We start from the raw sequence: 22,228 nt of genomic DNA, 5'->3' as shown, positions 1-22,228 counted from the left end.
AACCGTCAATTACGGCCGCAAATTTGCCCCTCCATTTATCAGCAGAATGTCGCAACTGTGTATTCCGTACAGCCCGCACCCCGCTTTGGTTAACAGCAACTCAGGTAGTTGCTGCTGGTTTTCGACCTGAACATCGAGCACTGAAAATCAGTGCCACAACGTCCTCCCGAGTCTTCCCAGCCAAGCTGGAAAGACCGCGCCGCCAGGATGGGGCTCCCCAAGTCCAAGAAGTCGGTTGGCCTCGGCAACCAGCTGATGAAGGACCGGTTTGGCAAGGGCAAGGGCAGCGACCGGAAACGAGTATCAGCAGTCACGCGCATCGACCACTCGACTGGCCAGGAGTACATCACCAACGACCGCGAGGAGGCAGCATGGGTCAAGATGCGCTCCGTCACCGAGCAGGGCGCCCTGGACGAGTTCCTGGCCACCGCCGAGCTCGCCGGCACCGACTTCACGGCCGAGAAGATGAACAACGTCAAGATCATCCACACCGACCAGCGCAATCCGTACCTCCTCTCGGCCGCTGAGGAGCGGGCCGTGCTGGGAAAGCAGAGGGAGCACAAGGCCCGTCTCACGGTGCCGAGGAGGCCGCACTGGGACGCGTCGACGACGCCCGAGGAACTCGACCGCCTCGAGCGCGACAGCTTCTTGGAGTGGCGCAAGGGCCTGGCCGAGCTTCAGGAGACGCACGACCTGCTGATGACGCCGTTCGAGCGGAATCTCGAGGTGTGGAGGCAGCTCTGGCGGGTTATTGAGCGGTCCGACGTGGTGGTGCAGATCGTCGACGCCAGGAACCCGCTGATGTTCCGGTGCGAGGATCTCGAGGCTTACGTGAAGGACGTCGATCCGAAGAAGCAGAACCTACTGCTCATCAACAAGGCCGATATGATGACCTACAAGCAGCGGAAAGCATGGGCGAACTACCTCAAGGGCGCCGGTATCGCGTACCGATTCTTCTCTGCCCATCTGGCCAAGGAAATGCTCGAGGCCCAGGGATCCGACGAAAGGGAGAGTGAGACGGAGAGCGAAGGAGCCGGTCCGAGCGGGGGCAGTGCGCCTTTGAAACAAGATGGGTCGGATGACGAGAGTGAGGACGATTCCGCAGAGGAAAGTCCCGAACAGCCGGAAGACGATGGGGAGGCAGACACGAGGATTTTGACGGTGGATGAGCTGGAAAGCATGCTGCTCCAGTACGCGCCGAAAGATGCTGGTAGGTACTGGCCTGTCCTCGACTCAGCGAACCCATCAGTGCTGACTCTGGAATAGCGCCCGATCGGAAACTGCAGGTCGGTTTGGTCGGTTATCCCAACGTCGGAAAGTCGTCGACCATCAACGCGCTCATCGGGGCCAAGAAGGTGTCGGTCTCGTCGACTCCAGGCAAAACGAAGCACTTCCAGACGATCCATCTCAGCGACAAGGTCATCCTGTGCGATTGCCCGGGTCTCGTGTTTCCCAACTTTGCCAGCACCAAGGCAGAGCTGGTTTGCAACGGCGTGCTCCCCATCGACCAGCTGCGCGAGTACAGCGGGCCTGCCGCCCTCGTAGCTCGCCGGATTCCGCAGGCCTTCCTGGAGGCGATCTACGGCATCCAAATACGCACCCGCCCTCTCGAGGAAGGCGGCACCGGAATTCCGACCGGCGAGGAGCTGCTCACCGCCTATGCCCGTCGGAGAGGCTTCATGACGCAAGGTCTGGGTCAACCAGACCAGTCGCGAGCCGCGCGGTACATCCTCAAGGATTACGTCAACGGCAAGCTGCTTTATGTCGAGCCGCCGCCGGGCACCGCCGATCCCAAAGAGTTCAACCGCGAGCTCTACGACATCTCACAGCTTCCCGCCAAGAGGCGGGCCGCGATCGCGGCAGCGATGGAGGAGCTGTCTCTCGAAGGCGACGACACGGCCTCGGCGCTGTCCGACATGCCTTCCCTCCCGCGCGGATCCAAGTCCGAGAAGATCGACAAGGCTTTCTTCAAGGCCGGCCAGGGTAGCGCTGGCCACCTGTCGATGCCGTTCAACTACAAGTACTCGCAGCAGGGCCAGGCGGCGGCAGCAGCGGGCAAGCAGCTGAGCGGGCGCAAGCTGCGCACTATGATTGCGCTGGAGAAGGGCATCGATCCCAGGGACGTGCAGATGGCGTCGGGGAAGAAGCACTTCAAGGGCGGGCAGAAGGGGAAACGGAAGAACAGGGGGAACAGGGCTGATGAGGACGACTGAGCTGGTGATTGTGGATAGAGTTAAGTACGGTCCGGGGTGTCCCACTAAAGCGCGGCTGTTCGCTTGTGGGGATCTATCTGGTGGGCGTTCTCAAATAAGAGGGCATCAATTTACACAGTAGATGACGGACTTTCCTTCACAATTGAGCTTGACGGATATAGAGGACGGAGAGGCGTTGGCGCAGAGAATAGGGGGCAGACCGACACGTATAACCCTAACCCTCACTTTGTGGTGTGGGCGGCGCTGACTGGGAAATTTTCCAATTGCGAGTCAACCGTCTCCTCGAAGCTTTGGCCGAAGTTCCGCGTGTCACCGCTCTCTTTAGTCTAGGCCGCGCATATCAGCCATGGCGCGCCTCCGCGGATTGCCGAGGCCGGCTCGCAGCCTCCTACTGTCCCAATTATCACGCCAGGGACACCAGCGCCGGTCAATACGAGCCCCCTCGCCACAAGCGTTCGAACAGGCGGCACCAGAACTTGCCGACCTCGAGCAGACGGCGCTCGCGGCGCCGGAGTTGAGCGAGGAAGAGAAGAAAGAGTTTAGGCCGTGGAAGCGTGCCAAGGACAGGAAAATTCAACTTCCAGGCTCGAGGTAAAACAACTGCGACATACACCAACCCTCGCTGTCGGCCGCCGCTAACCCCAGACCTCTCCCTCCCCCGTCGTCCGTCTTAGATACCAGTACCACCCTCCCAAGTACAACCGCGGTCCTCTGCACCCGATACAATCCCCGCCCTCGTCGGACCCGAGGGCGCGCGACTTCGTCCCGGGGCCCTTCAACCTGCCGCGGCTGAAGCAGACCTACCACTCGACTATCGCGCCGGACATCATGACGCTGACCTACAAGCACGTGCCGCCCGGCACGCCGCCGAAGCCGACGCCGGAGCGCCTCCGCAGCTGGGACGACTCGTCGCCGTACCACAAGAACCGCGCGCTGCGCGGGCCCCGCGGCCACCCGGTGCTGCCGCTGCTCGAGCGCGACATCAATTTCACCAACATACCGGCCCTCAAGGAGATCACGATTGCCAGCTACGTGCCGGCGGCCATCAAGGACCCGGAGGCGCTGCTGGTCGCGCGCAGCGTGTTGCTGGCGCTGACCGGCACCACGCCCGAGATCACCAAGACGCGCAGCAACGTCGTCCAGTGGGGCATCCGCGCCGGCCTGAAGGCCGGCGTCAAGACCACCATCTACGGCAATGACGCCTACGAGTGGCTGGACCGCTGCGTCAACTTGGTGTTTCCGAGGATCAAGGACTTCCAAGGGATTCGGGGTGAGTTTAGCTCGGCCGTGGAAACAAAAGCTGCTCTTTTGTTTTGTGTCTTTGGGGCGGGTCTCCGCTGACACGGAATCAGCGACGACGGGTGACGGCTCCGGTAACCTCGCGTGGGGTTTCGGGCCGGAGGAGATCAAGCTTTTCCCGGAGATTGAGGTGAACTACTGGGTGAGTGGCGGACATGTCCCACCACCGGCATAAGCCAGCAGAGCGCAAAGTTTCTGGCTAACGAACCGTCGCAGCTGTACCCGCCCACGAAGGTGCCCGGCTGCAGGGTGTTCGTGAAGACGACAGCGACCTCGGACAGGCAGGCGCGGCTGCTGCTGCAGGCGTTCGGCGTGCCCTTCTACGGCGAGATCAGGGACTAAAGCGGGCATACAGGGCAGGGGGATGGCATGTAGTGTACAATACCATTTGTGTATACTTGTAACATCAAGGGGGAGCGTGCGTCGCTGCAGAAGAAAGACGACCTTTTTTTTTGCTTCTGTCCTACCCATCTATAACCCGGTTGTTGTATGTCCTGTTGTGGTAGAAACCCGATCCGACCCTCGACCCAAAAATCAAGTCTAAATGCCGGAACCCAGCCCGAAACGCCGCCAATGCAGAGGAAACGAAAAAAGCCGGCTCCATCCCACCACTGAAGCACCCAGTTTTGTTCCCAGTAGCTTGTGAATGCAAAGATTCCTCTACGCCTCCGCACCAATCCTCCTCTTCAACGACGCAATAAGCTCATCCACCGCATCCATATTGCTCGCATCCACCTTGCCCGCCTGCCCAACCTCCAGCCCGCCTTTCCTCAACTCCTCCGCGGCCGCGTCCATGGCAGGCTGGTAATTCCTGACGGCCGAGCTGAGGGCGTAGACGGCCTTGCGGCGCACGGCGGCGCTCTCGGACTCGCGAGTGGCCAGCCCGACCAGCGGCGCGATGCCGCCCATGGCGAGCAGCCGCTCCTGGCAGCGCACGTTGTTCTGCACCGCCGTGCCGACGCACCACGCCGCCATGCGGCGCAGCTCCGCCTCCTCGTGCGCCAGCAGCCCCAGCAGCGGCGTCCACAGCGCCAGCGGCTCCAGGTTGTTGGCGTTGTCCAGCGACTCGATCAGCTGCTCGAAGTTGTCGAACGCGATGAGCTTGTTCTCCAGCGTCGCCTCCCCGTCCGTGATCACCTCCATCGCGGCGCGCATCAGCTCCGCCTCGGACGGCCCGCCGAAGAGGGTCGATAGGAGTTCCGGATTGAGGTTACTCGCTGTTGCCGCCGGGGACGGGGAGGTGGCGGTTGTGGAGTTGGCGTTGTCGTTGCCGCTGTCTGTGGATGGGGTGGTCACGGCTGTGGTGCCGTTGGCGGCTGGGCGGGATGACGGGGAGGAGTGCTCGATGCTCCATCGAAGCAAGTTGGTAAGGTTCTTGTCCATTGTTGCGAAGGAGCTGTCGATGGCAGTGGGTTCACTGCAGTGTGGCTCGTCTGACAGGCGTCGGAACTTCTCGACTTGTATATATTCTCGAGCAAGCGAACGAGGCAAGCGAGAAAAAGAATCTCAGTTTTCGTGGCCGTGTTTGTGAAAGTTCGCAATTCGCGACGTTTGGATGCCGCGACTGAATGTTTCACACGTTTCCGTCCTGGTGTTCGCGAACTTTCAAGAACGTTCTATCCCAAACGGGCTAGCGCGTATCTCACATGAAGAGTGAAGGACCTCTCTCAACCGGCTACTGGAGCAAAACTGGAGAAAAAACAGAGTAAGGACAGTAATTGAGTGATAGTGCCACCATTTCTCTTTGTAGCAGATTGCAAGGCCGACCTTCGTTTGGAGGGGAAATGGTCGAATATCCCATCATGACTACCTCTGTACACTACTTGCTCTCGATCTGGTCTGTGCGCTGCCCCTCCATATCCAAGCATGAAGAAAAAGCGGGAGTTGCCCCACTCTGTTCCTTGTTGGCGCCCTGCAGGGCCTGGCTGAGATGCCGCGATTGGCATGAGACCTCGCATCATCCGTTGATTGAGAGGCATCGTCTCTCACACAACAGCGCGCACAAACCTTCCCATGTTGTCTTGGGCGAAGCGAGTCGACGGCTAGCTGAGTATCGGGATGTCAAGGCCAGATGTACTTCTGGCGAGATGACAACGGGACTTCGGATCGGCCGAGCCTCCATCGAGGCAGTGGAGCTCCGCCCCTATCTCACTGCCTAGATCAGCGTAAGCCCATGCTATTCGGGCTGGGAGGCAGCTTGGCCTCCAAACCGCCGGTCTCATGGAAAGCCGCCGCTGCGACGGACGGCGTCATGCGGAACATCCGGGTCCAGGCTGCCGCTATAAGATCTAGATGTATTCGTCTGGAATACTGTTTCGGATCTCCAACCATGAGCAGCATACGTAGACCTTGCCACTCCAAGCGGCTCCCGTCCAAAGCAGCGGGTAAAGGAGATGCCTGCTTGGCAAGACAGGTAGTGGCACGCGTGCCTTTGTCCCAGTGACCGGTGACACTCCCGCGGTAGTTACTCGTTAAACTTGTTGAAAGAGGCGATGTCAGCTTTGGCTGGTCTCCAGCTGTCATCCAACGCGAGGCAGCCTGTGCCGGGAATGTAAGGTACCTCCCAATAGTTGTAGGTACCAGGTAGGTACCTCCGCAGCGCGGCAAACACTGTGGGGCATGGCGGTTCTGCATCACGAAGATCGGCTGGCCATGTCAGAGCTACAAAGGCGCTTTTTTTGCTGGATCCAAGGAAACACACAGTCCCAGGATGTTAGCGACGTTGAGCAGAACCCCAGCCACAGCAAGTTACGAAAGCTGTGGCCATTCTGCGAGCCAACCCCCGGTTGTTGTGGGCAGGCGAATCCCTCCTTCTCACCAATTGAAACCTTCTGCCTGCGCAGTCAACCCCACCAACACCCACACCGCCCACCGCCGCACTTGCTGCCCCACAGAGCTTCCCAGCCCGCCTTTCCTTCCTTCCCCCTCTCAACAACGCACGCCAACCCAAGCACTGACCTTAAATTCACCTCCCCTTTCCAACCTCGCGCCGCGACACCCACCATCTCCTTCTTTCGACTCTGCTGCGTGCTCCGCAACAGACTCCATCACGACTCGCGCTCACGATCCGGGGATCGCAACGAGCTGAATAACTAATTCTCCTATTTTTCTGATTTCGCACCTTTTCAGTCTATCAAAATGGAGGGTAAGTTGCTGCCAGCTCTCGGTGTCCAGTTCCGGGACCCGGAACCCGATCCATCGGTCAGGGTCCATCGTGACCCTGTCTTGCGTCATTCCGAGCAGCTGCTGATTGAGCTTCTCGCTGTATAGAAGAAGTTGCTGCCCTCGTCATCGACAATGGGTAAGCCGATCCCTTAAATTTGACAAGGCGGGCTGTGCGGAGGGTCGCCCAACTGTTGCCCATCGTCCACCCGACGTCCTCCACCCGACGCGCCCTCCCGTCGTCGTGTCTACGATCGCTTCAAACAAGAGGTACCATGATCAGGAGAGCTGACCTGCGATTAGCTCCGGCATGTGCAAGGCCGGTTTCGCCGGTGATGATGCTCCGCGCGCCGTTTTCCGTGAGTCCCCCCCAGCTTAAGTCGAGCATTCTGGTCGGCGATAAGCCTAAGCTCGCACCGTACCTGAGCTTTGCAAGCAGCCGCTAACCGCTCGGCCAGCGTCCATTGTCGGCCGTCCTCGTCACCATGGGTAGGCTTGTCTCCGATAGATTTCGCCAATGCCCCGGGCTAGACGACTAACGCGAGGGGTAGCATCATGATCGGTATGGGGCAGAAGGACTCGTATGTCGGTGATGAGGCGCAGTCGAAGCGTGGTATCCTCACGCTCCGCTACCCCATCGAGCACGGTGTCGTCACCAACTGGGACGACATGGAGAAGATCTGGCACCACACCTTCTACAACGAGCTCCGTGTTGCGCCCGAGGAGCACCCCGTGCTGCTGACCGAGGCTCCTATCAACCCCAAGAGCAACCGCGAGAAGATGACGCAGATCGTCTTCGAGACCTTCAACGCTCCTGCCTTCTACGTCTCCATCCAGGCCGTCCTGTCGCTGTATGCCTCCGGTCGTACCACGGGTATCGTGCTTGACTCGGGCGATGGTGTCACGCACGTCGTGCCCATCTACGAGGGTTTCTCGCTGCCGCACGCCATTGCCCGTGTCGACATGGCTGGCCGTGACCTGACGGACTACCTGATGAAGATCCTGGCTGAGCGCGGCTACACCTTCTCGACCACGGCCGAGCGTGAAATCGTCCGTGACATCAAGGAGAAGCTCTGCTACGTCGCGCTCGACTTCGAGCAGGAGATCCAGACTGCCGCCCAGAGCTCCAGCCTGGAGAAGTCGTACGAGCTGCCCGACGGCCAGGTCATCACGATCGGCAACGAGCGCTTCCGTGCCCCCGAGGCTCTCTTCCAGCCCTCCGTCCTGGGTCTCGAGAGCGGCGGTATCCACGTCACCACCTTCAACTCGATCATGAAGTGCGACGTCGATGTCAGGAAGGATCTCTACGGCAACATTGTCATGGTGAGTAACGGACAGACATGGCTCGAGGATCTCGGAACAAAAAGAACACGCAGCTAACATTTCGCCTCCAGTCTGGCGGTACCACCATGTACCCTGGTCTCTCGGACCGTATGCAGAAGGAGATCACTGCTCTTGCTCCTTCGTCGATGAAGGTCAAGATCATCGCTCCTCCGGAGCGCAAGTACTCGGTCTGGATCGGTGGTTCGATTCTGGCGTCGTTGTCCACGTTCCAGCAGATGTGGATCTCCAAGCAGGAGTACGACGAGAGCGGCCCTTCGATCGTGCACCGCAAGTGCTTCTAAAGTGCTTCTAAAGTGAGCACCATCCGGTTGGCGGTGTAGTTAGATGTGGCTGGGGGCTTACGCCGTGTTGTTTCGTTTAGTAGCGCAGGACTTGGGCAACTTCCCGGATCGTCGAGAAGCAGGGCCGGCCGCCGCCGCAGAAGAGAGTCGGGCGTCGCGCATGTATCTCGTGGACGAGTCTCATATCTTACAAAAAGTTTGGCCCCGGGTCTCTGGGATTGGTGGGCATCTTGCATTCTCCGTTTGGCACATGTTGACGCACGACAGTCTTTGTTCCCGGGGCGGGCGGGCAAGTGCGTGGGGTGGCGCGGACAAGTAGGCCGAGCTTGATACATTGTTTTTCCCCTTCCCATGTTTCGCCGGACTGAGCCGTTGCGGTGATGCTGTCTTGTGTTCGCGCCGGACTGTCTCCAGTTAGGGATCCCCGTTTGTTTTACTGTGGTAGGGTTGTCGCCAGTCAAGAACCCGTGTGTTGTCGTTGATACTGTTACATTGTAGAGTTGCGCCCGCTGCATTTCTACACCCGTCTATTTGCAAGCATCGCATTGTGTCAACCGCTTTCTCAGAGCCAATATTCGTGCTTAATCGAGTGTAACACGCCTGCTCTCCGATCGGACAATCCGACGTACCCCACCTGTCCACCCTTCCTCCTCTAGTCTCTGCCCTCGTTGCTCTCAGTCCGCCCCTCTCTCGTTGCTCTCCCTCCTCTCCTTATCGCTCCCCCTATTCCCATTCTTTCCGGCGTCTGTTTCCTTCACCCCGCCCACACCCTCCGCTTTCTTCTCCCCTTCCATGTCCCCTCCCATATCCCCTTCCCTCTTCGCTTCCAAATCCCCTTGCCTCACCCACTCTGGTTTCCCCTCCTCCTGCTCCTTTCCCACCTCCGCCCGCTCCTCCTCCTTAGTATCTTCTTCTTCCTCCTCTTCCTCCTCCTCCTCCTCCTCATTATCTTCCTCTTCCTCCTTCTCCTTCGCCTCCTCCGCCAGCGCCGCCAGCCGCCGGTACTTGCGCCGGCTCTTCTTGGCCCGGCTCGCCGCCCGCTTGCGCTTCACCTCGGACACGATCGCGGTCCGGCTCTGCGCGCCGTTGACCAGCTCGTCCAGCCGCGCGGCCAGCAGCTGGCGCGCGATCGCCCGGTTCTGGCTGCGCGAGCGCGTCGCCTGCGACTTGACTACGATGCCGGTCGGGATGTGCCGGAGCTGCACGGCCGAGTTGGTTTTGTTCTGGATTGTTTTTTTGGTTGTTTCGAGTTTTAGTCGGGAGGTCCGGCCGGGCGGGGGGGGGCGGAGGGTTAGGTTGGGGCGGTGGAGGGGGGTTGGCGCACGATCTTCTGGCCGCCTGGGCCGCTGCCTTTGATGAAGGTCTCTTCGATCTCGGACTCGGGCGGCGGGGCCGGGCGCGGGGGCATCTGTTTTTTGCGGTTGGCTGCCGACGTCGTGAAGCTGTTGGCTACCGGTTGTATTTGAGGCTGACGAAGCGGCCGAGGCCGAGGCAGAGGCAGGGGGACGCCATGGCGGGAGTGGGGGAGGGAGAGGAGGTCTGCTGCCCGGAGGACGGCTCGAAGGCTGGGGACGACGGGTCGAAGCATGGCTCCCGGGGGCTAGGTCGTGTCAGCTCGTCGTCGTGTGCGGTGGTGTTGCTGTCGACGGGTGCTTTGCTTGAAATGCGTCGAATGCCGCCGCTGGTACACGCGAGGTTCGCGAAGGTACTCTGCTTGTCAGTAGCTGTTAGACAAGGCAGCTCCAATCAATCGAACCGCACGAGGTCGCAAAATAAGTGGGGTCCCTCAACAGAATTGGCCAATCATACGGCACCCGGGCCATCCGTTCAGGCATGCTGGGCCAAACAAGAACCTGGTTGGCCTGGATTTCGATGTGACGGACTCCAGACACGACGAACTCGACTCCAGCAAGTATTCCGTCCACGACACCGGGTGAATTCGAGAGGTATTGCAGCAACAGAGACGAACGCGAAGCCCAAACCCGCTACGGCGAAGCCGCAGATTCCTCGCTAAGGAATTCCAGGCGCAATCCCCTTGTTGTCCAGCAGCGCCGAGCCAGAAGAACGCGAACCCGAACGAACCCCTTTTCGCAAACTACCATCAACCACCACCACCACCACCACCACCACCACCACCACCACCACCATGGCCTCCCACCTCGAGTCGTTCAGCAAGTGGCTGAAGCTCAAGATCCACCAGTTCGAGGTGACCCTGAGCGTGAACCTCTACACGCCCGACGAGAGATTCATCTTCTGTGCGTCTTTCTAACTCCCTTGAACCCCTTCTCCTCCCCCCTTCCCCTCCCCCCAAGAAATTACAGCCACTAACCGGCGCCCCTTGCAGACTCGGTCCTCTTCCTGCTCGTCTCCCTCACCTTCATCGCGACCGTGCTCTACCTCCCTCAGCACGTGCAGTTCGTCATCAGCCGCGCCTGGTTCTACATGCACGGCGACGGCTACGAGTCGGCGGCGGGTGGGTTGGCCAAGGGGGTGGTCAACTCGGCCGTGGGGACGACGACAGCGGCGGCTGCGGCGGTAGAGCGGACGGCCGAGGCCGTGCGAGAGCTTTGAGGTGTGATTGACAACAGGTTCGGGCGGGCGGTGCGGGAAGGAATAAGCGAGGGTTAATTGGGGACGGTTCTTTAGGGAGTCGGCAGCTAAACGACTGGGAGATATACGTGGGTGGGGACGGAATAGCGGTCGGCCATATATTTTTGGAAGCGGTATGAGTCCTTCGTGTGGTAATGTGAGGGCGATGGATGCGCATGAATGGGATACTTCGGCGTTGAGGGACACCTGGTTAAGGGATAGAGCCCCAATTTGGGCAGCTAATAGGCTAATACCGTATATACCGATCCACATGTTTCGGCACATACAAAAGACACGGCCCAAGTGCAGAGGCAAGTGACCAGGACGAAGCTCAGGCATGCCCATTCTCATTTTTTTACCGTCCGTCGCCCCATTTCAGCCTCTTACAGCGTGGGAAATGCGTATATCCTCAACGATCCATCCTCACCCGCGATAGCAAGCTCCCTTCCCTTCTGCCCCTCCCTTGCCGGCCGCCACGCCAGCTGCATGACCGCCTTGGGCAAGCACAGCTCGGGCCTCACGCGGAGCGTCGACACGACCTCCACCTGTCCCTGCTGGACCTTGAGCGACAGCACGAGCAGCTTGCCTGCCTCGGTACCCACGGCGAGCAGCAGCAGCCCGTCGGCCGTCAACTCGGGCACGAAATCGAGCGCCGTGACGGGGTGCTCCTCGGCCACGGTCAGGCCCAGCTCGAACTGCTCCCCATCCCCTTGGCGCACCCACACCTTCACCTGCTTGTCCCTACCGGCCGTCGCGAACACCCGCACACCGCCGTCACCGAGAGTCGGCGCCCAGGCGGCATCCAGAATCATGCGGGTGTGCCCCTTGGGATTAGCCTGCGCCAGCTTATAACCCCCCGCACCACCACTGTCACCACTACCACCACCGTCACCACCACCAGAAGCAGAAGCAGCAGCCCCCCTCTCCCAGACGACCCACTGCCGATCGCGGCCGACGCTGAGCAGCAGGCGGTCGTCGGGCGCGAAGCGGACGCGGGCGACGGTCAGGGCGTGGGCGGCCAGGGGCGGGCGCAGCTCGGTCCAGCGGCGGGTCTCGAACAGGCGCACGACCGCGTGGTTGAGCGAGCTGGCGCGGCAGGCGCTGGCCACCAGCGCGCCGTCGTGGCTGGCCGCCAGGCAGGCCAGCTCGTAGCCGTGGCCGTAGAGCTTCTCCGTCTCGGGCCAGAGCGTGTGCCGCGAGAGCGACTCCTCGAACGGTGGGTGGTCGGTGATGGCGTCGAGCGGGGACGAGGTTACGGGGTGGTTGTTGTTGTGGGTTGTGGTGGCGGTGGGAGTGGGGAAGGAGGAGGAGGATGGGTCGTTGTCGTTGTCGACGAGGGCGTCGGCTTCGTCGATGGCTTTGTTGGAGAGCCCCAGCACCGGCATGTTTGCTGCGTCCGGGGCGAGAGAGGAGGGTTCCGGAGTGGCGACGGTGTTGGTGAGACGGCTGAGCATGCGGGCGACGGCTTTGGGTTCGGTGAAGACGCGCATGAGCTTCTCGTCGGCGCCGGAGACGAAGGACGAGGGGCCCAGCGTGGAGATGCAGTTGAGATCGTAGCCGTGGATTTGAGGGCGCGACATCTCGTGCCAGGAGGGCGCGTTCGTGTTGCTGCCAGTCGTCCACTCGGCGTGGAGGCGGGTGGTTTGGTCGGCGCTGGTGGAGAGGAGGTAGGCGCCGTCGGGCGACCACGAGATGCCCGTCACGGCGCGGGTGTGGCCGGAGATGGCAAAGTTTTGCCTCCACACATCCGCGGCTGCGTCGTAGTCCCACCGCCGCCAGCTGCCCGTTCGGCCGAGCGTAATGACGGTTGTGCCCGAGGGCGACCACAAGCCGGTCCAGAACCCGCCGATGCTGCCGGTGGCGGTCGTCGCTCCCTTCTCCCTGCTGACCTCGCCGAGGCGGGCGACCGTGATCCAGATTCCAGACTCGGTGTCGGATTCCCAGATGCACAGGGAGTTGTCCGCCGAGGCAGACAGCAGCTGCAGCTTGCCATCCGCGGCACGCGACCACCGGGCGCTGTAGATCCAGTCCTCGTGGCCCAGGAGCAGGGCCTCGAACATGATGCAGTACTTGGTCCCGGCCGCCGTAACCTTGTGGATCTTGTTGCCCGGCATCAGGGAGTCGGCTGAGAGATCGAGTCCCGCGGCGCTCAGGGCCGACAGCGCCGTGCCCTGGTGAATGCGCCATAGGCGGATATACTTGTCCTGGCTTGCCGAGGCCAAGAGGATATCGCTTTCCCTCTCGGGCTTTTCCTGGACGAAGTCGAGCGAGCGGATCCAGGTCTCGTGCCCTGGCAGCGTGGCCTGGAGGGTGAACTCAACTCCTGCTGTCCCGTCTGCCAGGGAGGCCGTGAATATCTGGACGACATTGGTGGTCCCGGCAACCGCCAGCATGAGACCGTTCCCGTGCTCATCGAGCGCCCTCAGGGCCACAGTGAGGGGGATGTATTTCTTGGTCGTCTTGATGGTTTGCAGCAGCGCCATTCGGCCTGCCTCGAGGGCCCAGACCTTGACCGTGGCATCTGCAGCCCCCGTGGCAAATATCCGTCTTGCGGTAGTCGCCGATGCTGCCCCGGTGAGGGCGGCAATGCAGTTGATGGGCTCAGTGTGCTCCTGGACATTCTGGACGCACGAAGCGAGTCCCGTCTCCGGGTCGATGGCCCACAGCCGAAGCTGCTTGTCGTCCCCGCCGCTGACAAAGTGGACGACCTCCCCCTGGTCATCATCTCGGGGCAGGAATTTCACAGCCCGCACATGGGCAGTGTGTCCACTCAGTATGTGCGAGATGCCTCTCGAGTCCTTGGCAACTCGTCAGTTTTGCGTGAGTCTTCAGTGAGGGATGAACGGCAAAGAAAAAAAGAAAAAGAAGGACGAAACGTACTGCAGGGTTCCAGAGACAGATATTTGTGTCGGAGCCGAATGCGACGAGACCGTTCTCGCCCCAATCGGCGGCGGCCGCATACCTGTTTGCGCCAGCCGAGAGATAGCGACTGTCGATGATGGCTTCACTCATGGTTGCGCTCTCACCCGCTCAGGTCTCACTCACCCGCTCGTCGTGAAGCCAGGGAACTGGGGTGTGTGATTGGCCTGCTGATGTGAAGGTGCTTGGTTTCTGTTTGTACAGTTTTCCGTATTCCGTATTGCATACGGGCATCCAATGACTAGCGTTACCGTGTATTCTCATGTGAGGACAATCCACCCGCATGGCGGCCAGGAACAGACAGTGAAGATGCAGAAATTTACGTATCAGACACTTGTTCACCTAGCATGAGAAGGAATAGGGAAAATTGGGAATACATAGAAAAGGAAAAGAACATTATCTTGTCACAAGCACCAACAATTTGGTGAGTTGAGAGTGTGAGCTCATTGCCAGCCCCCCCGGGCCACGGGCCCTCCAAAATGCACAGGGCAAGCTGCCCAATGGCAAAGAGGAAACCCTTCCAAGCGTTGCTTAGCTAAGCAGAATCTCAGTACGGATTAATACAGAATACGGAAGACACCCCTTGTTAACCATCCAACTTCAGCCAGGCAGTCGGCCAACCATCTTCAAAAGCCTCTTGCGAGCCTCCGGCTCTTCATCGCCATGTCAGACACGATCCCCATCACAGTCGATTTCGCGTAGGTTCATTTTAGCCACAAGATCGGGTAATCACACACATCTCGCGACTGACGAGAATTTGCTGCCTTTGACTTAGCGGAGGTCTTGAGAAGCTGTTTGGCGACCAGCGGCGGCACTCCGTCTCGCTCCCGGCCCGCGACAGCAACGGCCGCCCAGCCAACGTCGCCTTCCTCGCCGACTATCTCTGCAAGAACCTGATGACAGATCCGCGGACTGACCAGCTCCTCGAGGATAAGCACATGTACAGATGCGTCTCATTGTTATCGTCACCCCCTCTCGCTGTGCCCGGTCTGACTTTGCGAGACAGCCGCCCGGGCATCCTGGTCCTCATCAACGACGCCGACTGGGAGCTCGAAGGGGAAGAGGCGTATGAGATTCAGCCGAACGACAACATCCTGTTTGTCACGACTCTTCATGGTGGCTGATCAGCTCTCCTCCCCTTCCTCGCCCCCCGGGAAAGCAGGGTGCGAAGTACGCCCCCTCGTGCAACGGGTCCTTCCGTCTCCAACTGACTCACTATCCGTAAATCAAATTCATGCCTATCCTTGACCGCGATCGTTTCCTCTCCCGCTGGCGGTTTGTTGACGTTTAGCTATCGTTAGTTAGTTTAGTCACCGCCATCCTGGCCAGTTCCAGACCCCATTGCCACCGGGGTGGCAGCCATCGCCCTCCCGGCACCGTATGTACACGCACGGTGTGTGCTGCGGTGCCTTCTGGCTGTGATTCGGGGCCGAATCAAGCTCAAACCCGAACCAATCTCAGCCTGTGAGAGGAGGGGGCCTTGCTGCATCCCATCCCGGCTGGTCGCTCACCTGACTTTCCGTAGCTGCGAGTTGGCGGCACAAACCGCGCACGCACTCCTTTGGCGCAGGGCCCGCCCTGGGCGTGGTGTCTCAAAACCAAACCAAACACTCAGCCGCGGCGGCTCATCAAACGTCCAACAGCGAACGCTGAGAACGGGGAGCGCGCCCTGTACAACTCTGGTGTGTACACAGTACACCACTGTAGTGTAGTTAAGTATCCAACATGATTCTTGGATCCCACTCAACACGAGCGACGCTGTCTGGGTATCCATGTCTTCCGCGCACGCCTGATAACGATGATAGTATACTACACTATGTAGCGGGCAAGGCGAGACGATCGTCATGAGGGCCCGCTGTCTTCAACGGTCAGTCGGTCAGCCAGCCCTGTGAGTTGCGTTTCTGCGGGGAAAACAGATCCATCCACGGCCGGGGCGAGCGGGTTGGATTCCCGGAGTGTTCCTCGTGTACACGTCGTGGAGTGTATGTACACTATGGACCTGGTTAGCTCGCGTAACCTCACCTTCTGCTTGTCTTTTCGGAGTACACTATGTACTCTGCATGCCTGACTAACTTGAGCTGCATCGTCGTCGAACAAAAACAGTAGTTACACGAATAAGAGGGAACTCTCCTCCCGCCAACACCTCAAACGCTGCGTGGGGGAACTGGGGGACTCCAAAAGCAACCAACCAACTCCAAACAAACAAGCACGCAAACGGAAATGGGCGGACCCGGCCGTTTGGGTCCCTCCATTTACATCCTACACTACACCTCCCAGAAATCTTAACAGGAAAAAGGTTCGAAGAAGTGACAGCTCCTCGATACCACACGACACTACAGTACACAGTAGACAACCACATCACCCATTCATTTGCCAGGGCCAGGGCCAGATCGGACACTCTATTCCGTACAGTAACTAGCTTCGTACGCTGCGGATGTATGTATGTACCATGGTACCCGACGGCCATGCAGCCTGCCCCTGCACCCCCTCAGCGTCACTTGTGAGAAGTGTGCATGTGCCTGGATGTGGGTGTGGGAGTTGGGTCTGGACAGAGCGAATGGCCTTCCCCTGCTGTGCTGATCGAGATGGGCTGCTGTTGGTGCTGGTGGTGCTGCTTTCTGCTGCTGCTGCTGCTGCTCCCGCTGCTGGTCCACTCGAGAGTCCTCTCGAGGGCACATCAGCACCACCGCAGCGGCTAACTATGCCACTAGTTCTACACTATATGCCGGTAGTTATTTAGTGTATCTGTGAACAGACTTCCCTGCAGCAGTCAGCGTTGTCGGGCTCCTCAGCATCCGAAACTCGACGGACACCCACCCTCGATACCAACCTAGCGTACGGAATATACCATAAAGTTTGTTGACACCCCTCGACCCGGGACATGAACCCGGCGGCTGGGGTGTTGATGTGGGGTTCCAAGGCGAACGACAAGGACGAGGGGGGACGGGGGTTTAAGGACGGTGGAGCCGGAGCACGGGGGAAAGGGGGAAGAAAGAGGAAGACAGGGGTTCCGGAAGCAATCCGCGGCGCTGGGGAAGTGGAGCCCGACTGATTGCTTGCTTCCTTTCTCGTCCTAACGTGCCACAAGAACCACAAGAAGAGAGGCAGATCGGCAGCTTACCCAGTGCGCGGACAGAGGGAGTGTGAGAGAGAGAACGAGATACCGAACGACACTACACTAGTTCAAATCCTTCAGCTGGGCTGCAGGCAGCCGCTCGACAGGTCGAACCGCCGAGCTTCTGCTAGCGTCGGGTAGCCGTCCGAGTTCGAGGCCTTCGTGCCGACAGGGAAGGGGGATGGTCGTGGATGGGGGCCGAACAAGCGGGACAAGAGAGGGTTGCATCGGAGGGCTCGGATCGGGATGTCTTGTGACCCTCGATCTTGCATCCTGCCGGAGATGGGAAGTGAGGATCAGTGCGAGATGAATTCCGTAATCGGTGTTCAGGAGTGTAAGAGAAGTGTTGTGATAACGATGTTTTCTCGCCACTAAACCATCTCCTACATCTGCATCCTGCCCGGTCCCAGCAAACAGGACCGGCATTCGATGTCGTTAGCATCACAAATGTCCTTCCGGCAGCCCTCCCGTATACTCCGTACGGCGAAGTCTCCATGACCGCCGCTCGCCTCCCTCTCCTCCCCAAAGGTACCCAGGATACCCAGGGGATGCTTGTATCCCCCATTACGCTGATGCAGTACAGAGCCCTCCCCTGCCCCATCAAATTATACCGCAAGAGCGAGGGGGTAGAAAAAGACAGGCAACCACCTCCTGTTTTGCTTTGTTGTAAACAATTTCCTCCTCCCAGGCAGACGTCCTGCGGTCCGTCGCAGATTCGAAACCAACAAGATCAAAACTTGCACACCCAAGCATTACAAGAAGGGAGACAGAAAAGCAAAACAAGCAATATCAAACCCAAGACACGTTATTTCCTCCCAAGCAGCAGACAAGATACCTCCACCCTGTTAGAACAACTCAGGAGTTGTTTTTTTCTGGAAAAGAAAAAAACCACAAGAGCCACCTCCCCGTATACATGAATCGCTGCATTGTTTGCCGCACCATTTTCCAGCCCGGATATATAGTATAGAAAAAAAGACGTAAAACAGGGAACAGTTTGGCAGCTGAGAAGAGAAAGCAGAAAGCCATCATGAAGAAACATGCAATCAAAAAGCAAAGGGCCAAACCAAAACGTGTTCAGACAGCCTGCCCAAGAGTAAGAACGGAGGGGGAACAAAAAAAAAACAGACGAATACCAACCAGCCCCTTCTTTCTCAATCACGCCACTATCTCTCTCTCGTTTTGACAGTCAGTAAAGCCGCTCCCCGAACGCCAATTCACGGGCATGCTCGTCGTCGTAGACATGATGCATGACGGGCGGCGGCGAGTGGACGCTGCTGGCCTCGCTGATCTGGTCCGAGTCGAGCATGCCGTAGGCGCCGTGGCCGTGGACGACGTCGCGGGTGTTGATGCCGAGCCCGACGCCGAAGAGCATGGCCGACGACACCGACGGCCGGCTCATGCTGTAGGCGGCCGGATTGCTGAGGCCGTAGAAATGGTGGTGCTGGTGCCCGTGGTGGGCCGCCGACGGCTGCGGCGCGGCCTGGAGGTGGTGGGGCGGCGCGTGGGGCAGAAGCGGCGGCATCGAGTAAGGGTTGCCGTGCACTATCGCCGTCGCCGCACTGAGCGAGGTGGTGGTAGTGGTGGTGGTGGCGGCGGCAGCAGCCGAGGACGGCTGCATCGGAAGCGGCAAGAGACGCTTGACTTTGCGGCCCTTGCCACGTCCCTTGATGCCCTTGTTGGCCAGGTTGTGTACCTCGGTGATGTACCGGGCCATCTCCTTGTCCTCCTCGGTTATCATGCTCTTGTCCTCGATGGATGCCAGCTTGGCGTGGAAGGCTTCGATGGCCTCGACGTGGTACGTGTTTTGGTGGCTCTGCGGGGAGCCTGCGCGTCAGTTGTAATGTCACCAGGGACGGCGGGGGAAGTGCGCGGGAAGGGCAGAATGGTAGTCACCTTGAGGTTTCCCTTCGCTGTGAACGACTTCCTGCAGCTCCCAAACCTGCAAACCCAACGGGCTCTCAACTCCCTCCTCTCGTGTGTCTTCATGTGCGCCTTGACGTTTGACGGCTGAGAGAACGCCTTGGGGCACTGGGGGCACTTGTAAGGCCTTTCACCAAGATGGCGACGGATGTGGGACTAGAGGTTGTGAGATCTCCGCGTCAGTTTGTATAGCTCCGCGGGCAAAGAGATCTTCTTACCTTGAGGTTGACGCTCTGTGTAAAGCGGTGCAAGCAGATTGGGCAGACCTGAGAGAGCCCGTCAGCACACCAGACGGAGTACAGGGACCTCATCCCGCAGGGGACGGGGTAAGCCTTACATAGGGGCTCTCGCCCGTGTGGGCTCGCCGGTGGGTATCGAGATTGTTCTTCTGAGCAAACATCTTGGAGCACCCGGGAATATCGCAGCAGAAGCGCTTCCGCTTTGCCTTCCCGCGAGCTTGCTGCATCTCTCCTCCTTCCACCCCTTCATTCGGCTGCCCTGGTTCTTCCTTGGCTGGGTTGGGGCTGCTGAGAATCTCCCGTTTGGTTTCGATGACCTTCGCTAGCCTGTCGATAGCTGTGTTGAACTCGTGAACGGGCGCTCCTTGCACCCGTACGTTTGGGATGACTACTTTCGTAGAGGGTGACGGGGACTCGGACTTGGTCGACTTGGCCTCGCTCTTGACCGACGGACTGCTGCTTCTTCCGACAAGTGGCAAGCCGTCCATACGCCCCTGCAATCCGTGCGGCTTAAAAGGCGCCTCCAACATCGACGACGGGTTGTAAGGGCTGTATCCTCCGTACGAGACGGGGGCGTGGTACTGCGGAGAGGCCGGCGAGGGCACCGAGGCGGGATTGAATGGTCCGGGGAGGAAGTGCTGAGCGAGTTCAGGACGCGGGATGGAGGCCGTCGCGCCAGGACGGCAGTCATACGGCACCATGCCGGCATCCATCATGCCGCAGTCGGCTCCGGTGTGCTGGTGCTGAGGCCAGCGGCCCCATGTCTCCGGGTTTGGAGGCAAAAATCCGAGCGCCATCTCGACGGGTTAATGGGAGGAGCAGTCTCTTTCTCGACAGGTGCCGGGTTTCAGGAGTGGTCCTCGGTCAGAGATAATGAGCTACGGTGCTGGGAATACAGAAAGAGCGGCAGGCGGCAACGGAGATAGAGCGAGCGAAACGCAAGGCCGTCATGCGGTCATTTCGTCCGCGAGGATGTTGTAGTCGAGACAACAAGGTTCCAGGAATCCTTGGGGCGCGGGAGGAGCGATATCATATACTTGCCAGGCAACGGGACAACGGGGCCAGCAGGGGCCATGGATCTGGAAGAGCCACACGATTGGAACCTACGGCTCCCCGAAGATCTCATCGAATACATAGAGAGGGGGTCTGCGCAGGCTCCGTGCTCGAGAACCGTATTCATGGCGTCTTGTTGAACCCCCCCCCCCCTTCCCCCCCCAGAGCGACCAGGTCCCAAGACCCCCACTACACAGTACATAGTGTACATACACTACGTTGTAGCGGAGCTTTGCAGCGCGGCAGTGATCCGGGATAATTTTGTGTCACCTGCGGTCGTTTGGGGGTTGTTCAGGGGGGCAGGGGAGGGGCGTGTGGGCTTGAGGTGGCGCCCGGGGGAGGGGGGGCGTGTGTTGTGCTCGTTCTTTTCTCTCCACTCACCATTGCAGGTCCATGAGCGTGAGACATCTGGGACGGGCAGCGAGCCAGGGTGTGCTCTCGCCAGTGGGTCATTTCGACGGCCAGTCCACTCGCCGGGACGTTCCGCTGCTCGTCTCATTCAGGTGTTGAGTGTCATGCCGGGCCTGTTTGACTCTCTCTCATGTCGCTGGAGGCGGCAGCTGCTTGGCGCGCTGGAAACACGATCCTGCAGGAGAAATGACGACCAGATGGCGCGAGTTGAGATCTCTTGCAGCCCCCGTTCGCTCCCCTTTGGGCCCTCTGATCGTCCGGAGACTAACGACCTAACTAGCCCAATCTCGTTTACACGCAGTTGCAGTCGGAGCCGTCCTTATCGACGTCGAGTCCGCTTCCTCGACCTCCGAGGCAATCTCGTGCGCGCATGATAAGGTAATCTTCGCTTCTGCTCTGCAGCAGGAGCGACTCCTCGGAGTTCGCTGCGCCAGCTCAAGCCCAGCATCAAGAATCAGATTTGCGAAACCCATCAAGCTGCTGCTGGTCGATGTGATGTGTATGAGTGTGGCAGCGGGTTCGCCGGAGTGACAAGGGTCTTGAGTGGCAGCCCGGGATCCCCACCAACTACCTTAATTGGGAGGCCTAGCCGTCAGGACGTCAGGACAGAAACATCTGGACTTGCGTCTGGCACCTTCCCAATGCCGGGTCGTTGCTGCCCATTTTTGGTTCACACCGCGGTTGCAGCCTGGAAGGTTCTCATCGGGCCCCGGTCAGAATCCTCTCACCCTCCTCCCTTCCTCATCCTCTCCCGCTTCACTCTCTGCCTTCCCCCACGCGGACGGTGGTCGACCTCCATCCAGGCTTGCCGGTCGGTCAGTTAGCTACCTGTAATGAGGTATCTTCGCATTTTTTTGGCCGCACTCGTCGAGTGACGTTTTTGGGTATCTCGTTGCCCTTCACGTGCGTAGAGCGCGGCAAGGCAGCTGTGCTCGGCAAACCTGGGATTTTCAAAGCCGATTCGCAGCACCAACCGAATCGAGCAACCCAAGCCCGGCACTCGACTTCCCAATACCATGGTTGCTGCGGCACCGTGCGCCCGTGCCGCATCGGGGACCTGGACGTGCATTCCGGCGTGGACCGTGCGTGCATCTTGGCTGTCGGGACCTGCAAAGCACCGGCTCAGCTCGCTTCGTCTGGTTGTTTTTTTTTTTTTTTTTTGCCCCGCCTGGTTTGTTTGCGCATCATCAGGGGCCACTCAGGGCATCGACATGCTCTGCCAGGAACCAGTCGCCGTCCACTTCAGCTCCATCTTCCCAGATCATGAGAACACTTCCGCGCCTAGAACAGGATTTGTGTGCAAAGACATGGTGCTTCACTGTCTAGCTTCCTCTGCCCGTCGTCGGCCTGTGGTCGATCTGCTCGATGGCCCAGCGCTCCAACAGCAGACGTTTGAGTTCGGGGAAACGCCTTTGGACGGAGTCTGTGGACGTTTCCCGTTTGTCCACAAGGCATGCCGACTGGATAGCACCGACGGTGGCGGCCCGCTAGGGTTCTGGAACGTCCAGGAGGTTAAACCTCCCACTTGTTTGGAAGTGTCGAAATCCCCCCACAGCCGTGGTACAGTCTGGCTGCGGACCTCGCTCACAGACACCGCAGGCTGTGTCTGAACGCTACACTACCTTTACACTACGATGTGCTGACCCACAAAGCCGTGGCAAGGACCAGGACCTGAAGCTCGCT

At 59.5% G+C, this 22,228-nt stretch overlaps 9 protein-coding genes across 9 annotated transcripts; 5 read left to right on the top strand and 4 right to left on the bottom strand.

Annotated features, from left to right (window-relative positions):
* Window positions 1–32: 32 nt before the first annotated feature.
* Window positions 33–2,502, top strand: THITE_2108657 (uncharacterized protein). Its single transcript, XM_003649709.1, has 2 exons — window positions 33–1,210; window positions 1,267–2,502. The coding sequence occupies exons 1-2, from the start codon at window positions 208–210 to the stop codon at window positions 2,211–2,213; spliced, it is 1,950 nt and encodes a 649-aa protein (XP_003649757.1). The 5' UTR covers window positions 33–207; the 3' UTR covers window positions 2,214–2,502.
* A 1-nt stretch (window position 2,503) lies between these two features.
* THITE_2108654 (mitochondrial 54S ribosomal protein YmL7/YmL5) lies at window positions 2,504–4,078 on the top strand. Its single transcript, XM_003649708.1, has 4 exons — window positions 2,504–2,804; window positions 2,888–3,483; window positions 3,566–3,654; window positions 3,729–4,078. The coding sequence occupies exons 1-4, from the start codon at window positions 2,560–2,562 to the stop codon at window positions 3,852–3,854; spliced, it is 1,056 nt and encodes a 351-aa protein (XP_003649756.1). The 5' UTR covers window positions 2,504–2,559; the 3' UTR covers window positions 3,855–4,078.
* THITE_2108652 (uncharacterized protein) lies at window positions 4,045–5,096 on the bottom strand. The gene has a single exon (XM_003649707.1). The coding sequence runs from the start codon at window positions 4,893–4,895 to the stop codon at window positions 4,173–4,175; it is 723 nt and encodes a 240-aa protein (XP_003649755.1). The 5' UTR covers window positions 4,896–5,096; the 3' UTR covers window positions 4,045–4,172.
* A 1,425-nt stretch (window positions 5,097–6,521) lies between these two features.
* Window positions 6,522–8,953, top strand: THITE_2108647 (actin-like protein). Its single transcript, XM_003649706.1, has 7 exons — window positions 6,522–6,657; window positions 6,783–6,813; window positions 6,978–7,033; window positions 7,133–7,163; window positions 7,226–7,997; window positions 8,069–8,311; window positions 8,380–8,953. Exons 1-6 carry the CDS (start codon window positions 6,651–6,653, stop codon window positions 8,297–8,299), a joined length of 1,128 nt encoding a protein of 375 aa, XP_003649754.1. The 5' UTR covers window positions 6,522–6,650; the 3' UTR covers window positions 8,300–8,311; window positions 8,380–8,953.
* A 20-nt stretch (window positions 8,954–8,973) lies between these two features.
* THITE_2125932 (uncharacterized protein) lies at window positions 8,974–9,811 on the bottom strand (the record flags this gene model as incomplete). Its single annotated transcript, XM_003649705.1, has 3 exons — window positions 8,974–9,522; window positions 9,624–9,707; window positions 9,773–9,811. The coding sequence occupies 3 exons, from the start codon at window positions 9,809–9,811 to the stop codon at window positions 8,974–8,976; spliced, it is 672 nt and encodes a 223-aa protein (XP_003649753.1).
* Window positions 9,812–10,050: 239 nt separating this feature from the next.
* On the top strand, window positions 10,051–11,071 carry THITE_2108640 (uncharacterized protein). Its single transcript, XM_003649704.1, has 2 exons — window positions 10,051–10,554; window positions 10,644–11,071. Exons 1-2 carry the CDS (start codon window positions 10,446–10,448, stop codon window positions 10,868–10,870), a joined length of 336 nt encoding a protein of 111 aa, XP_003649752.1. The 5' UTR covers window positions 10,051–10,445; the 3' UTR covers window positions 10,871–11,071.
* A 14-nt stretch (window positions 11,072–11,085) lies between these two features.
* Window positions 11,086–13,900, bottom strand: THITE_134147 (uncharacterized protein; the record flags this gene model as incomplete). Its single annotated transcript, XM_003649703.1, has 2 exons — window positions 11,086–13,686; window positions 13,769–13,900. 2 exons carry the CDS (start codon window positions 13,898–13,900, stop codon window positions 11,272–11,274), a joined length of 2,547 nt encoding a protein of 848 aa, XP_003649751.1. The 3' UTR covers window positions 11,086–11,271.
* A 444-nt stretch (window positions 13,901–14,344) lies between these two features.
* On the top strand, window positions 14,345–15,082 carry THITE_2108636 (uncharacterized protein). The gene is made up of 3 exons (XM_003649702.1): window positions 14,345–14,505; window positions 14,583–14,747; window positions 14,814–15,082. Exons 1-3 carry the CDS (start codon window positions 14,471–14,473, stop codon window positions 14,929–14,931), a joined length of 318 nt encoding a protein of 105 aa, XP_003649750.1. The 5' UTR covers window positions 14,345–14,470; the 3' UTR covers window positions 14,932–15,082.
* Window positions 15,083–17,815: 2,733 nt separating this feature from the next.
* Window positions 17,816–19,957, bottom strand: THITE_2108632 (uncharacterized protein). The gene is made up of 4 exons (XM_003649701.1): window positions 19,180–19,957; window positions 19,061–19,108; window positions 18,816–18,998; window positions 17,816–18,735 (listed from the first exon to the last, which is right to left on the bottom strand). The coding sequence occupies exons 1-4, from the start codon at window positions 19,876–19,878 to the stop codon at window positions 18,109–18,111; spliced, it is 1,557 nt and encodes a 518-aa protein (XP_003649749.1). The 5' UTR covers window positions 19,879–19,957; the 3' UTR covers window positions 17,816–18,108.
* Window positions 19,958–22,228: the final 2,271 nt, after the last annotated feature.

The sequence above is a fragment of the Thermothielavioides terrestris genome, chromosome 1, assembly GCF_000226115.1.
Source record: "Thermothielavioides terrestris NRRL 8126 chromosome 1, complete sequence".
Taxonomy (NCBI): Eukaryota; Fungi; Ascomycota; class Sordariomycetes; order Sordariales; family Chaetomiaceae; genus Thermothielavioides; species Thermothielavioides terrestris.
The sequence above is the reverse complement of the archived record's forward strand: the minus strand, read 5'-3'. Positions and strand labels throughout refer to the sequence as shown.